This window comes from Gopherus evgoodei, chromosome 7 (assembly GCF_007399415.2).
Source record: "Gopherus evgoodei ecotype Sinaloan lineage chromosome 7, rGopEvg1_v1.p, whole genome shotgun sequence".
NCBI lineage: Eukaryota > Metazoa > Chordata > Testudines > Testudinidae > Gopherus > Gopherus evgoodei.
The window spans coordinates 8,075,073-8,090,540 of NC_044328.1; the positions used below are offsets into that span (position 1 = coordinate 8,075,073).

The 15,468-nt window shown below is 46.4% G+C and overlaps 1 protein-coding gene across 1 annotated transcript in view; it reads right to left on the minus strand.

The window, feature by feature from the left end:
• Positions 1-4,736: 4,736 nt before the first annotated feature.
• Positions 4,737-15,468, minus strand: part of LOC115655346 (VPS10 domain-containing receptor SorCS1-like) — a gene marked incomplete at its 5' end in the record, with an annotated part of 426,699 nt that continues 415,967 nt past the window's right edge. The window contains 4 exons of the mRNA XM_030570701.1: positions 4,737-6,050; positions 9,906-10,066; positions 10,179-10,284; positions 13,402-13,501. Of these exons, the coding sequence (XP_030426561.1) occupies positions 5,986-6,050; positions 9,906-10,066; positions 10,179-10,284; positions 13,402-13,501 (432 nt within the window). The remainder of the gene's footprint in view (positions 6,051-9,905; positions 10,067-10,178; positions 10,285-13,401; positions 13,502-15,468) is intronic.

Below are 15,468 nucleotides of genomic sequence, written 5' to 3' on the forward strand. Positions count from 1 at the left end.
CGGGAGACACCTGACAGGGAGCAGCCAGGCAGGGTGTAGAGAGGACAATGGTTTTATCTTTGGTTGACTGATCAGGAAAGCCTTTGGGAAACCATAGAAGAGCCTTGAACAGTGTTTTGGTCATCTGCAACTCTACCATGGACCATCAATGGATGGGCCATCAATGACTCATGAAATGCAGTTTGTTGTTTTTGAAGCTTTTCCTAAAATTAACACAGTTTGCACATTTCTCTTCCTTCCTTCTTCTGGGATAACTGAATATTATATTTGAGAACCAGTTCTCCAGACCATACCTACACTCTTCAAATAGCATCCTGCATTGCTTGCACTTCCTTATTTTGTGTGGTGAGTGAATGGTAACCTTCTAGATCATAATTCATTTCCTTTATTCTTTGCCTCTTGCACAAGTCGGCATCTTGCCAAAAGAAAACTCAGTGTGCCTGAGACAGAAGACAAGTCTCCTGCATCCAAAGAGGAATAAATCTCTTCCCTGTTGATTTTGCTATGCACCAGAGTTCTGTACTTGCTTTGGGGGCAGTCCTGACGGTCATGGTGATGTGTGCAGACAAAGAGTAGGTCTCCAGAGTGATATTGCTTTAATCAGTTCACTGAGTAAGAAGATCATGCTGCAGTGAATTGTCATATCAGCCACTCAAGAGTGAAAACCAGTGAAGCTAAATTTAGTACAGGGTAAGATACTGCTCCTTTATGCAAGAACTTTTCTAGTCTAACGCCTAGTTTTTCAAAGTTAGCATCTAATTAGGCTACTCAGTCACGACAACTGAATGAGAAGTAAATGAGTCACTGACCCAGGCATGTTGAATCATGCATTGCCCCATGGGAAAGAAGAAGGGAGATTTTCATATGTTATAATATATTGAGTGATCTGGAGCAAGTCAACATGAGAGATGAGAAATTATATAAAGAAATCTCCCTGGAAGGATTCAATCCTGCAGGGATACAGAGCAGGCCTGGGTATAGAAGCTGCCAGTCATATTGAGGATGGTCTCTGCTTGCTCCTGCTTCAGCAAGATGGATAATCCATCTTGCTCAGCAAACCATGAGGATCTGCTAAATTATAGCAGGGCTGCTAAAGTGGCCATCAATCTCGGTGGTGACCTGTCCATCCCAGCGCCTCCTCTCGTAGGCAATAATTACTTTAATGTTTCAGAATGAGAGGGAGAGCTCAGTGGTTTAGTAGGCCAGAGCTCAAACCACTGAGCTTGTTGGCCCAAGCCATGTGTCAAGTGTGTGGCTGCACACAAGGTCTCAGAAAACTTAGAGGCTCACAGGAGAAATAAACAGCGTCCAGTGCTCTGTTTGGAGCCTTAGGAACTGTGCTCAGCAATGCAGCTGTACATTGCCCCTCACTGAAGACTAGGGCTCTTGAGTTACTTGGCATTCAGATCAATGCCTAGTATCGCTGTCTGGGCTTTCCCTGCCTAAGAGCAGAAAGGGATGAGGCAGCACAACTGCTACTGCTGCATAAAGAAATACTGGTGTCCGTTAGCTAGTGGGCCCACCCCAAAGCTCGGTGAGAACTCACATCCAGGGCTCCTTGTCATTCCATTGTGGTTGGATTCAGCACTCACCCCTGTCTGTGGATCAGCACGTTGGGTGCTGGGCTTTTTGGTTCAGCATCATTTCAAACATTAGGATCAAAGAGCGCTAAGCCTCTGGAAGGAAGGATGGTCTAGCTTGTGGCTAAGGTACTAGTTCCAATGCAGAGAATCTGTGTGGAATTCCTGACTCTGTCACCACCATCCTGGTTGTCCTTTGGCAGGGCCTGCTCTAGGCCCAGCTCTCTGGTGGGGCCTATAGCCTCCACGACAATACAACTAAAGTTTTGAATTCTAGCAATGCAAACACATGGCTCAAATCATTCCGCTAGGTCCTGCTGACAGGCACCGGATAACTGCGTTGTCGTCCCAACAGAAAAGGAAACACTCGCATGAGAGCGTCACGTGAAATATGTGTAACGGTTGTGGGCTTGGTGTGTGAGAACACTTTGATCTTACCAAGCAGAAAAGAATTTAACAGAAGTCTTTTCTTATGGGTAGCAGGGCAGGATTTGGCCCAGCACTCAAATCTCAAGGGATCTATGAAGTGTTATTCATTCAGATGCTTTGTTATTCCGTTTCATGAGGCAAAGCAGCAACAGCATCTCATTAGCTGAAGAAAGGGAACCCATTCTTTGCCTGTGTGTTTTACACCATGTAGCATGTGGCTTGTAACCGTGGGCAATGTTCTAAACACCAAACGGCATGAGAGCTACACATAATGAAGGGATAATACTCCACCCATTCACTTAGTGATAGCAGCATGCTGATTAAAATGCTAATCACTAATTATGATCTGTGGGGAGCAGCCTGACTGCACCGCTCAGCAATTCTCGGTATGTGAACTGAATGGTTTGTTTGGGGGGTCATTGGATGATCTTGTCTCACATCCCCAAAGCACTTAAGCAAGTACTTCAGACCATTCCTGTCCACCAAAGCATTTAAGTCAATTAGATGTAGGCATAGCCAAAGTTAAGCAAGTGTGAAATTCCCAGATCCTCAAAGGTGCCTAACTCCCATAGATTTAATTGATTTCAGTAGGTGCCTAAGTATCTATGAGGATCTGGGCCTAAGTGCATTATTGACTAGGGATGGAGAGGCTGAATTAAGGGCAACTACATAGTCATTGTATCCATCCCCATAGGACTCTGGGTATGGGAGTTTGGAAGGCTCAAGATCATCCTTAGAAAATATTTTCTCCTACGGTTTAAGTGCATCTTTCCCTCCCTGCTTTTTTTGACCTACGAATGTTTATTTCCCTCATTCCCACTAGATGCAATAATATCCTCATACAGTCAAAGAATTCTGACTGATGATTATTTGTACTGATGCAGCCTCTAGGAGCCCCATTCCTGGACTGGGACCTCTTTGTGCTAGGCATGGGGCAAACACAGAAGAGTTTACAAGTAGAGAGATCTGAAGTGGATCTTAAGAGACTTTCCATGCCCTGCTGCCCCTGTTCAGCTAAAACATCTGTCCATTTCACTAGGTGTCAGATCACACTTGAGCTAGGCCAGGGGTGGGCAAACTTTGTGGCCTGAGGGCCACATCGGGGTTCTGAAACTGTATGAAGGGCTGGGTAGGGAAAGCTGTGCCTCTCCATTAGCTGGCCCCCCCCCCGGCCCCATCCACCCCCTCCCACTTCCCACCACCTGACTACCTGCCTCAGAACCTCTGACCCAGCCAACGCCCCCTGCTCCTTATCCCGACTGCCCCTAACCCTCCCTTTAACTGCCCCCCAGGACTCTACCCTCTATCAAACTGCACTGCACCCTGTCCCTTGACTGCCCTGACCCCTATCCACACCCTCAACCCCCTGACAGGCCCCCTGGGACGCCCACGCCTATCTGACCACCCCGATCCCTAGCCACACCCCCATCCCCTGCAGGCCCCCCAAGGACTCCCACACCTTTGCAACCCTCCCAGTCCCCGACCACCCCCCCAAATCTCCGCCTCCTCATCCCCTGACTGCCCTCCAGGACCCTTTGCCACGCTGCCTGGCAGGAGCTTGAAGCTCTGCTGTCCAGAGTGCTGAGGCTGCGGGGAGGGGGGACAGCAGGGGAGGGACTGAGGGCTAGCCTCCCCAGCTGGGAGCTCAAAGGCTGAGCAGGATGGTCCCGTGAGCTGGGTGTGGCCCACCGGCCATAGTTTACCCACCCCTGATCTAGGCACACAAGAATCACATTGCCCGGTGCTGTGTCGGTGGGGGAGTACAGCAGCTATTTAACAGCTCAGCAATACCCCACACAAGTTCAGCAGCAGCAGGACACTGTGGCCAATTGAAGCAGGTTTTTTGGTAGGCAGAATGTAATTAGCCAAATTGCAGTTTGTCCAGAAAGTTAAAGTTAAACACCCCTCTACGAAGGACATTTATATCAAACTGTTGTTAATTTAACAGTGTTCCCCCTGGGTGGGTTATTGGCAGTGGGGATGAAACCTGGGCCATTTGGGATGTAAAATCTAATCCACTGGTGCCTGAGCTAAAAGGCCCACCTTTCGTAGCACAAAGACTGTACATATGCCTGTAATTCTGGGCCTAACCTCTAGAGGGGGACAGTCAGCCAGACAAAACATGAGCTACCAGAGGAAGGATGATCTAGTGGCTACATCATAGATTGGCAATTAACTTCTTGTGCCTCAGGCAGGATTCTGTGCCCAATGTAGCGACAGACTTCCTTGATGATCTGGTAGTCATCTTAACCTCAGCGCCTCTGTTTTTTCATATTTAAAATGGGGACAATCACAATTCACTTACCTTTCAGGCATATTGCAAGTCTTAATAGATGATTTTTTTGTAAATTGCTTTGAGATCCTCCCCTTATAAGATGCTGCTATTGTAAGCAGCGTCCAATAGCAGGGGACAGCGTGGTTGGGGAGAGGGCATTGGGCTGGGACTCAAGAAACCTATTCACAGCTCTGCAACTGGCCTACTTGGAGACCTTGGATAGATTACTTCACCTCTGTGTGTCTCAGTTTCTCTGCCAAATGAAGATAGTTGTGCTTGTCTCACTTGTAAAGTGCTTTGCTATCTATGGCTGACAAGAACTAGGAAGAGGTGGTGTCACGTCAGGGATAGGTTTTCCAACAAAATTCGGCCCTCCCTTGAGATAGGGCCTGTGAGTTAAATGAGCAACAAACACACACAGGCATTCCCTTAGAGATCATCTGTTTAATAAATATGACTGTAAAAGCAATAAACAATAGCAATTGTACAGAACACTACATTATCTTTAACCAAGAAAGAAAATACATCAAAAAAGTCATTTTAAAATCAGCAGTAGTTCCAAGACTATAAGAAAACTTTTTAAGTGGCTTACTATAAAAATAAGTTGGCTAATGCCAGACTTCAAGGGCCAGTTAGAATCCTGGGGGCTATTATACAGTGGCTGCAAGAACAAAACAAAACACCTTTCCCATCTTGCTTAAAGCGGTAGTTGCAAATATAATAGTGAGTGAGGTCAATGCCTGTGGCTAATAGAAGTATGTATCTCCACAGAAAGGATAACTAGGCAGAGAGGGTGCCCAGTGGGTGATTTAGACCATGCAAAGTGGGCATGAAACCATTACCAGGGTGAGCTGGCAGCATCCCCCCCTCCCTTTGCATGGGTCTAAATGACAGCACACACGATGGAGAATGAAGTCCAGAAGGGGTAGTGGGAGGCAGCTGGGTTCATGATATTTGCAGGGCAGGACTACGGGCTGTAGAAACTTATCCCGGATCCTGCCATGCTGTGAGATTGGGTGGCCTGCATGGGGGCTGCCTCTGGATCATGCCACTTGGGCAGATGCCTCAGTGTGAATGGGCAAAACAGTTTTTTTTAAAGAAAGCATCCGGCTTTGCAGCTTAGGGGCTGGTTTCCTGGCTTCGCTGCAGGGAGCTACGAGCACTCTCAGGCGGCAGAACAAAGGATGGAGAAAGTGAAGGTCCAAACGAAGACAAAAACCAAACTGATCCATAAATGGTGCAGTGTCTACTCCTGTGTATTTCTGTGTGGCTCGTGAAAGTTGGCTGGGGGTAGCTACCCCCCCCACAGCCTGCAGTGCTAAAAAAGCAGTTAACTCTAGAGCCAAATACTCTTATTCCCCCACCCCCGACCCTTCAAAAAGACCCCATGCACATTGCTGGCCACTATCATTATGAACGTTCTACAAATAAGAGATTGATCAGAAAAGAGAGGAAAGTGAGCTGTGGGGGAGGGGAAGGGCTATGGGGGCAACAGGTGGTTTCCTTTCTCCCTATTAAAATAGAGCACCTGTACACTGCAATTCCAGCCACGGTCTGGGTATCATGTCCACATGCACAGGATTAAAGCTAAAAACCTTTTGTCGTCTGAAGAATTAAAAAGTCCGAATGCAGTGAGTTTTCTTTTTATATATATATCTATATATCTATATATCTATATACAGATGTACCGGTGTCCTTGGTTCAAACATTTACATAGGTAGGGATTTCTTTTGTGCTTTGAGTCTCAGCAGCTATGGAAATACTTCCTGTGGTAAAGAGAAAAACAAAACAAAAGCAAGAGTTAGCTGAATAATACAAGTGTTTCCGGAGAATGAAAGATTTTAAGGTGTCTCGCCCTTTGGTGTGAGGATTTCATTGGTCGAGCCTGACACATTCTTCCCAGGAATGTTCTCGTGCCACTTAGAAGGTTGAATGGAACGTCTTGTTCTTCTTTCTGATGAAGATGATTCACTCACGTCGAAGAAAAGAGATAGCGGGAAGGGAGGATGGGGGAAAACTGTGTTTCTACGAAATAATGTATAACACTGACTCATGTACTGGCATCTGCTGTGAAAAGGTGTCGGAGACTTGACAACCCACTGTCTGATTTGTCTTTGCAAAAGAAGGGTTTTCTGCGACAAGGAGCTACTGTGCTTTGGGCTGTGGAGGCGTGAGTGGGACCCAACGCCCTCAGCCTTTGGATTTCCTAAACGTACAAGGCATGGATGTTAGTCTCCGTTTGCAGAGGGGAAAAAACTGCTTCAAAACAAACACCACACTGATGAGAAACATCCCATTATGTCTATTGCTTTGGTTCCCCAAAAGAAAATGCCCTGAAAAAAAAAATGCTGATCTCCAGAAAGACCTGAGGTTATCACACAGGACTAGTACTGGTGAAAATGAGATTCGCCACCCAAGCTCCCTATATGCTTGGGGAGACAGGTGCCTAAGAACGGGCTTCACAAAAGTCAGCGCCCACTGAGCCTCCCAAGCTAGCCAATAGGAAATGCTGAGGAGAGGGATGTGATCTAAACCTGCGCATCTAATTCAAGGCCGCAGGCAGGCACCAGTCTCAGCCATGAACCCTCTCCTGGAGTTAGGTGCCTATGGCAGATCAGTCCTTTTTCAAGGAAAGCGAAGGAGGCGGTGCCTCCATAGGAGCTCTAGCCCATTGATTACAGGATGTGGGAGAGCCAGGCTCAGTTTCCCCACTCTGCCTGACGTGCAACAGGGGTCTCCCACCTCCCTGGAGAGCGCCCTAACCCTCTGGCTATGGGGTATTCTGGGGCAAGGTGCTCTCAGTCTCTCCTGTTGGAGGTGTCTGGGGCCAGGGCATTGTGGTGGAAGACCCAAATTCAAATCCCTGCTACACATCTGGCCCAGGGGATGGGGGACGGGAGGAACTGAACATAGGTGACTCATGTGAGGGCTGCTCTAACCTCTACGCTAAACTTTATGGGGGAGGGGGTGCAACACCACCTCCTCCAGCCATTTTGTGTAGGTTTAGGTGTGTTCAGAGCACATCTACCTGACTGGGCCTCAAAGGCAAGACAGGTGGGGGAACGCCGTGTGAACCCTGCTGGGGCTGAGGAGTGTTAGGCTCTGAGCTCCTGGACAGTTGTCAGGACAGTGTTAATGCCTGGCCGCTGAGAATTAGGTGCCCGAGAGACTTTTAATGGCAGAAACCGAGGTGCTTAAGGACTTCAGGAGCCGACAGGGTTAGGCTGCAGTTGGACGTAGTGGTTTTGTGAATGCCCGTGGCAGCTAAAGTGGCACTCTTGTGACCACTGCTGCCTTCCCAGAATACCAGACATTCCACTACTTCACAATGTGCGCTCTTCAAAATGGCAGCCCCCGTCTGATACCAGCCTAAACCACATTCGGTTTTATCTCCATATCGGGGGGAACAAACCAAGAAGAGGACAGTCTGGTTTAAAACCAGACAAAGTACCTGCCCGTACCTAAGTCTCCCTTGTGAATGCCACCCTATGAATCTTTGTGCTTTATGATCCCCTCACACACAGCTCCAGGCCTATTCCTGTCACCAGCGAGCGCCCCTCTGGCTTGCTTGCTCTTCTCGCTGACAGGATTTTAGGGTATGTCTCCACTGCAGCTGGGAGGTGAGAGTCTCAGCTAGACAGACAGCCTTGTTTCTGCTCTGCTCCAGCTAGCAAACTAAAAATAGCCGCGTGGCTACTGTGCCGCTGGAAATGGCTCAGGCTAGCTGCTCGCATCCAGGCTCATCTGATCCCTTGGGTTTGAGCTCAAGCTGCTGCCTGTGTCACAGTGACTACACGGCTGTTTGTTAGCATGCTAGCTCGAGTGGTTTGTCTACCTGGGCTGGGAGGCACACCTCCTGGTTGGGAGCATAGACATATCTAGAGGGGCTTATTCGGTCGTTACTTTATGATAATGTATTAATCCTTCCCGTTCTGCAACCCCATAGACCTCCACAGGGTTCCACAAAGTCTCAGCTGGGGCAATATTTAAAATGCATTTGTGGTACATTAGTTATACAGCAGCCAACAGCACACGATGGACCTGGGAAATATCATGGCAAAATTCTGACTCACGTAAGAGACACAAGCTGCTCTAGCTAGACCTAGTAACGCTGGATGGCTACATTCTCAGCTGCTCCCCAGCACACCTGTAGAGGAAACGCATAGGTGGCCTGTTGCTGCCTGTCCTCCTCCTTGATCCTGGGGTGGGTCAAACCGGCCCCCAGCACAAGACAGAGCAGCCTAAGTGCTGCCCTGAATTAAGTCAACTCCCAGGTCACTGGCCAGAATCACATTCCCTCTCTCCTTAATCGCTGTGGGGTGCCCCCTATGTGAGGCCGCCTTCAAATAAAGGTTCCCATTCACTAGGGGAAGCCTCAGTTGGTGCCTCAGATCAGTTTTAAATTCCCTTTTCCCCACAGGTCCGTGCTCTGTTAAAACATAACTCGTCTGTGCTCAAGGCCAGGCAGCTACAAATGGATGCTTCCCTAAAACTGGGGCCCATTCTCTAGCCCTTAGTTACAAGAGTCATTCTTAGTCATACAAGGCCTCTCAGGGACCTCAGTGGGTCCACTCCTAAGGCCAAGGATTGCAGAAGGGTCACTTTACAAGCCACAGACAACAATGCTCAGAATATCTGTAGAGACCTACTTCAGCAGAAACTGTCAACCTCACCCCATCAGCTAAGGGAAGAGTTCAATTTAAATTCTTCCCACATTCATCTAGGCCCCCAGTTCAGCAAAGTACTTAAGCATGGCCCTATGTCCTTTTGTCCTCAGTGAGACGTACGCATGTAAGCTAAACACTTGCACAAGTACTTCGCTGAACGGGAATGAATTTGAGCACATCCTGAGTCATGGCCACAAATCTTTCCCTTAACTATTTTCTATAGGTGCTGATTTTGAGTCTTATTCTTATATCCCATTACACTGGTGCTACTGCATTGAAGTTACTAGGGATTGCACCAGAGTAACTGAGAGATGGATAGTCCTCCTGTGTTTATTATGGTTCTAACTAAAGCCTGTTTGTACATTCCCAACATCACCAGTCAACAACACTGCTGTTTATTCCCCCTCTGAGAGAAGTCTGCTTGATGGTGAACCCTGCTGTCCAATACTGAGATCCATATTTTGCTCTGCTCCCCAAGAGGCCGACTGTGGTGATTTCACGGTTTGCCCGGCCATTAGGAGTAGCTCATGTGCCATGGTACCAAACACATCATTTCAGGCTGAGCTTTTAAGCTGTACTTACCGAGCTGCCCTCCTGCCCCCGTGTACCGGAAAAAGGGGACCTCCTTTTATGCATTCAATCTAGTGCTTACCCCAAAATTACATAGGTGCCAGAAACGCGATGACATTTCTCTGACAGCACATGTTAGCGATGAAATGATTACAGAGTTTTTCGGGAGGAGAGAGGACTACACAGAAAACTACATGGCCAAAGACTCAGGTTGTTAAATTTCTTTTCCATCATAGGGAAGTGGAGGGGAGGAGGAGTTAGCTTGGTGGCTTTGTGAGATGTTAACACAGCAGTAGAGGGTAAGGGTGGTGGGAAGGTTCAGAATAAGTCTAGCCAGTTAGAACTCAGAATCTAACCAGCGGTTGGCTGCTGGAAGTTATTTACCTATGGGCCGGGTATCCAACTTCTCATCTACTAGTTGCTCAGGGCTCATCAGTTCACTTTGAGGGATATTAGGCATGCTTTCCCTTTGACTGACTGGACTGACCATCTCTTGATCTTTCTCATTCTGCATCTGTGCATAAACATTAATGCCCGGAATCTTCCTAAAACATTAACAGAAACCATCATTGCTGTGTACGCTATGGATCACGTTACGTCATACTTGTTAGACCTGAGTCCGTAGACAACGGGGGCGGGGGGAGGGGAAGGTCATACCTTTTGAACTTGTAAATTACAAAAACGGCTAATCCCACAAACACCACAGATAGCAGCATCAGCATGGCCGAACCACTGTGACTGGGCGTGAGGTCCACCAGGGGAACTACAAGAGAGCAGATCTTTAGAATAGCCACACAGCATGGACTGGAAATAACGTTCTAAACAGATACTGTTCCCTAGCCATGTACCTTTGTAGTGATATCTGTCTAACCACCACTTCATGGTCTCTCCAGAGCATATTCCCATCAGGTGTAAGGATCACCTCCTAGAGGCAATCAATTGTTGGAAGAGTAGCTATTCCTATGGCTTCCTACAGAGCAGTGGCTCTCAAACTTTTTTTTCCTCTGACCCCTTTCACATAGCAAGTCTCTGAGTGCAACCCCCCTTATAAATTAAAAACCTTTCTTAATATATTTAACACCATTATAAATGCTGGAGGCAAAATGGGGTTTGGGGTGGAGGTTGACAGCTTGTGATCCCCCCCCCATGTAATAATCTTGCAACCGCCTGAGGGGTTCCGACTCCGTTTGAGAACCCCTGCTATAGAGTTCTAGTCAACCATGACATACAGATCCACATGAATAGGCTGCTGATTTGTATTGGACACCGGAGTGGTTGAAGAGGGAAGTGCCAGCTGTATTCTATAGGAGTAAACAATATTGGCAGCCAAAATAATGTGTTGCTCTTGTGCTTTGTGCTCGGTTGTGTTCATTATCTGGATGGATCCTGGCTTTCCCACTCCGACGGAGCCTTGGCATCTCTGCTCTGTGATGGTGGTCACTCCTTCCACACCCTATGCTCTAAGGAGAGTGGTGGGAGTGATGTAGGACACCTTTCCCCATTCCTAACCTCTGCCTTCCTCCCTTTCCCCCTTTGTACACTCTCTTCTCCCTTATTTCTCTCCCCACCTTCTACCATCCTACATCCGGTGAGATTTCCATGGGATGGAAGCATGTAGGTACAAGAAAATAAAGGCGCGTACTCTCAGCACCTCTCCCTCAAGCCTCAGGCAACTCTTGATAACACCCCTTACATGATGTGTGTTTAAGACAATACAAGCATCCTGAGGCTGATGTGATGGCTACTCCAAGAATAAATGACAAATTACACCAAATCAGAGTGACGGACACACACAGTCACTCATATATGCACACACAAAACAAAGGCACATGTGCATGAGCGGGCACGCACGCACAGACACGCAATCACATGCACACTGTTACGTAAATAAAGCAGTCACACTGTAGTCAGACCAGACACACAGCATACACAAATGAGCACACGACTTTCTCTAGCTGTTGTATGTAATCAGTTGCATCCAGCAGACACATACACGATAAACAGAGGCAACAAACATGTGCTGCAGTTGCTCAAATACACACAACCACACTAGCGCATGCTTATGCACATACTCTGAAACACAACTCATGCACGCACACACACACAGAGCAGTCACACACAGCCAGATAAAATACAGAGAAATCTCTGTTTCGGCCGCTATCTAAAGACGGCTAAGTGAAACATTCCGCTTTGATGTTCTGGCTTCAGGAAAATCACTCCCATGAAGGATAAACATCATTATTAAACAATGCTTAATTGTAAACACCTTTTGTCTTCTGAGCCTGTCTCATTCCTTTGTGGGTCTGATTCTCTAGGCGATGACAAAGTGGCTCTCTGACTAGTTAAGTTCAGTGTCGCTCAACGTTCTTGTTATAATGCTGGGATTAGAGCCGGGTTACCAACAGCCCTTCTACTGCTGGGCACAGAATATTGGTATATATTAGTTTGCCTCACATATGTGGGTTGTTTTGTTTTGTTCTTGGCTGAGCCGTAGGAAGGAATGTGATGAATGGGCTGCAGCCTGTTGTCCAGAATCACCACAAATTAATCCTTCTCCTGGTTAGGCCTAAGCAACAGAGCCACAGGTGCAGAAATGCTGAGACCTCCAGTGGTCATTATTCATCTTCATGAGGAGTAACATGTGGGCAAGGCAGAGCTGAACACTCAGGCAGAGTGAGTGCTGACAATATCACCGAGGCTCCAATACAAGCATGAAGAAGCAGCTGTGTGGGTGTACACGTACGCCATCAATCCTGTGCATCGTTACAGATGATTTACAGTACTGCAGATGGGTGAATGGTATTACAGAGGACTAGCTGGTGCAGTTGCAGGAGCACCCTGAGGCTTTCACTTGTGGCTATCAGCCGTCAGACCTGGCTCAGGTCACAAGTGTGAATGATTTTGGTGGTACTGTCTTCATCTCAGGGGCATCCACCAAAGGGACAAAAGCCCACCAGAATTGCTAGCGTATTGCTGCAGGGCTGTATGTATATATGCCTAGGACCCTATCGATAGATCACAGTCCTACTCTAGGTGGGTTTTAAAGGTCTAAAACAAAATTCAAAACAGGTGGCAGCCTTCATTGCTTGACTGTGGCAAGAATAGTGCACATTTGGATTGATGTCTATTGGGATAGCTGTGTGGAGAGGATAGGTTTCCTGGGGCCTGCCAGCATGACACCTCCCTGGATCTCTTAGGTCTGAGGTTTTGACTCTGGTGCTAGATTCTCTGAATCATTTCCAGGCTTCCCACCCTTCTCTAACTCTGGCTTTTTCTGATCAACATCTCATCTGGCCACCAGAATTAGTTCCCTGCTTCCTTTTCAACCCAGTCAGCACTGTCCATTTGTTGGTCCTGTCCATGTGCTGGATCAGAAAGAAGGCCCGAGTCAGTTTAAACACAGCCTTTGTTGGTCTTTGGGAAATCCACTTTCAATCAGGATATGCAAGCTTCCCCAGTGGATGGTACCTTTCTGGAAGTGTTTATAACCGGAGTGATTCTCCTGAATCACCCCCACACTGTTTTTAGTTCCTGGCAGAGCTGTGGCAACCTTCATTCCCCCCCGGAGTTGCGTACAGTCCCTGACGTACAGTGATGCATCAACCATACATACACTTCATACAACATGGTCCCCAGAGATATTGTATGCAGTTGCACTAGCTGTCGCTAATCACTAATAAAACTTGGGGGTATGATGAATAAATGTAGGCTTGTGTGGCACTGTAATGTATGCCCCTTCACCAGAGTTATGAATGCTTACTCCAAATATAAAGTATTCCAAGTATGATGGCTGGTAGATCTGACTGTGCTGCTAGCAAGGAACCCACAGTAGATTTTGCCACTCAACAACGGGCAAGACTTTGAGGGGGTGAACACTGACCTGCTGATAAATGGGCTGCATGGACCAGGACTCGAACCCCAGGCTTCAACTCAAACTGTACCAAGTTTTGGTTCAGTTTGTGGATCAATATTTCTGAAATCTGGAAGAAACGGGGGGAAAAAAAGGTTAGTAAATTGTATGTGGTCATGGCTTTAGAGAAATCACGGCAAGTCAACAGAGATTCACTGTATCTTCTAAAGAAAAAAGGAACAGCAGATAGGTACAGCTCTCAGGACAGTACAGATATTTATGTGCTACCAGTAGCGACTGATACCAACTAGTTACATGAGTATCCTTACTCATAGAGGTAATCCTATTGACATCAAAGAGACTGCTCACATGAGTATTAGTACTCATGTACTTAAGCGTTTGCAATGCCAACCCAAGAATTGCAGATGAATGCCCTGCAGTATCCGCACATGCAAAGCTAAAATAAAAAAGGAAAAGATAAAAATCAGTGGATCAAATGTAATGGTCTATGCTATGCAGGAGGTCAGACTAGAGTTTCATGATAGTCCTTTTAACTTCAGCATTTATGAATCAACCTATAGATCCACCCAATAAGGGTTCCTCGCACTTCAGGGAATAAGACAGAGAACAGATGCTACTTCAGGATTTGAGCACCACTCTGCTGGCATGGAGCCCATCCAGGACTAATGCCTGTAGAGCAGGGGAATCAGGCTTTGGCGTGAACTCTATTTGAAGATTGCTTTCCTCAACCACAGCGAGGCAGGTTTTCCTTTTCAGGATGCTCTTGATGATGTACACAGTAACTCTTTTTCAAGAATATATTATTACTGTTTGTATTCCAGTAGTTCCTGAAGGCTCTCAACTGAGATCAGGGCCACATCTTGTTAGGCGCTTTACATACCCATAATAAGTGATTAGACACTGCCACAAAGAGTTTACTGTCTAAACAGACAGGGCAGAGAGGATGAAAGTATCAAACATGTAAATCAGGGGTAGGCAACCTATGGCACGCATGCCAAAGGCGGCACGTGAGCTGATTTTCAGAGGCACTCACACTGTCTGGGTCCTGGCCACCGGTCCGGGGGGCTCTGCATTTTAATTTAATTTTAAAAGAAGCTTCTTAAACATTTTAAAAACCTTATTTACTTTACATACAATAGTTTAGTTATATATTAGAGACTTATAGAAAGAGACCTTCTAAAAACATTAAAATGTATTACTGGCACATGAAACCTTAAATTAGAATGAATGTATGAAAACTCAGCACAGCACTTCTGAAAGGCTGCTGACTCCTGATGTAAATGATGTATAGGCTTTTGCAGCATGTGGTGTTTGGATACTTACAGCCTCAATTTATCCAGTTATTTCATCCATCTTATCAGTTCTCAGGGTAGTGAACAATTTTCCACTTTTTTAACATGCACAAGATTAGTCGGGGATGGGGTGTTTTGGGGCAGAGGTAGTTGGAAAACTTGAAAATAACCCAACAGGACAGTGTTGGGTTTTTACAGCCAAGTGAAATTCGGGAAGGGCTATACACTTGTGCCCACTATTTAATCTAATTTGCTTTAAATAAATTTTTATTCATTTTCAAAGACTAACAAAAATTCTCAGGGAAACATACATGCCCATCATTTTTAGACCATCTCAAATTAGGCTATTTCAGTAAAGCTATGGAGATGCTGTTAGGTGTTCTTTGACTATCACTCATCATGGTTGGAGATTGATTGGTTTGGGTTTTATTTTTAACATTCTTCCTGATTTTTGTCAATACTGTTGGATCCTGTATTTCATTTTGGCCCCTGCTCACTTGACTCGGCACCCTTGATCCAATATATATTTGGCAACAACTGACAATAGGCCTTTTATTTTTAAAGATCTATCTCATTTATACTTTTCAAATCTTGTTAGTGGTACCAAAACATGTCGTAAATATATTTCTCTTGAGAGGAAGAATAAATAATATTAGCTTGTCAAGATGCAGCTGCCGATGCTGTGGATGTGATTGAATTGCTTAGCTCTGAACAGTGTGGTTAGAGAGGAGATGCACCCCGGTACGCGAATGGAGCACAAGCTACACCGGTCTTTAAGCACTCA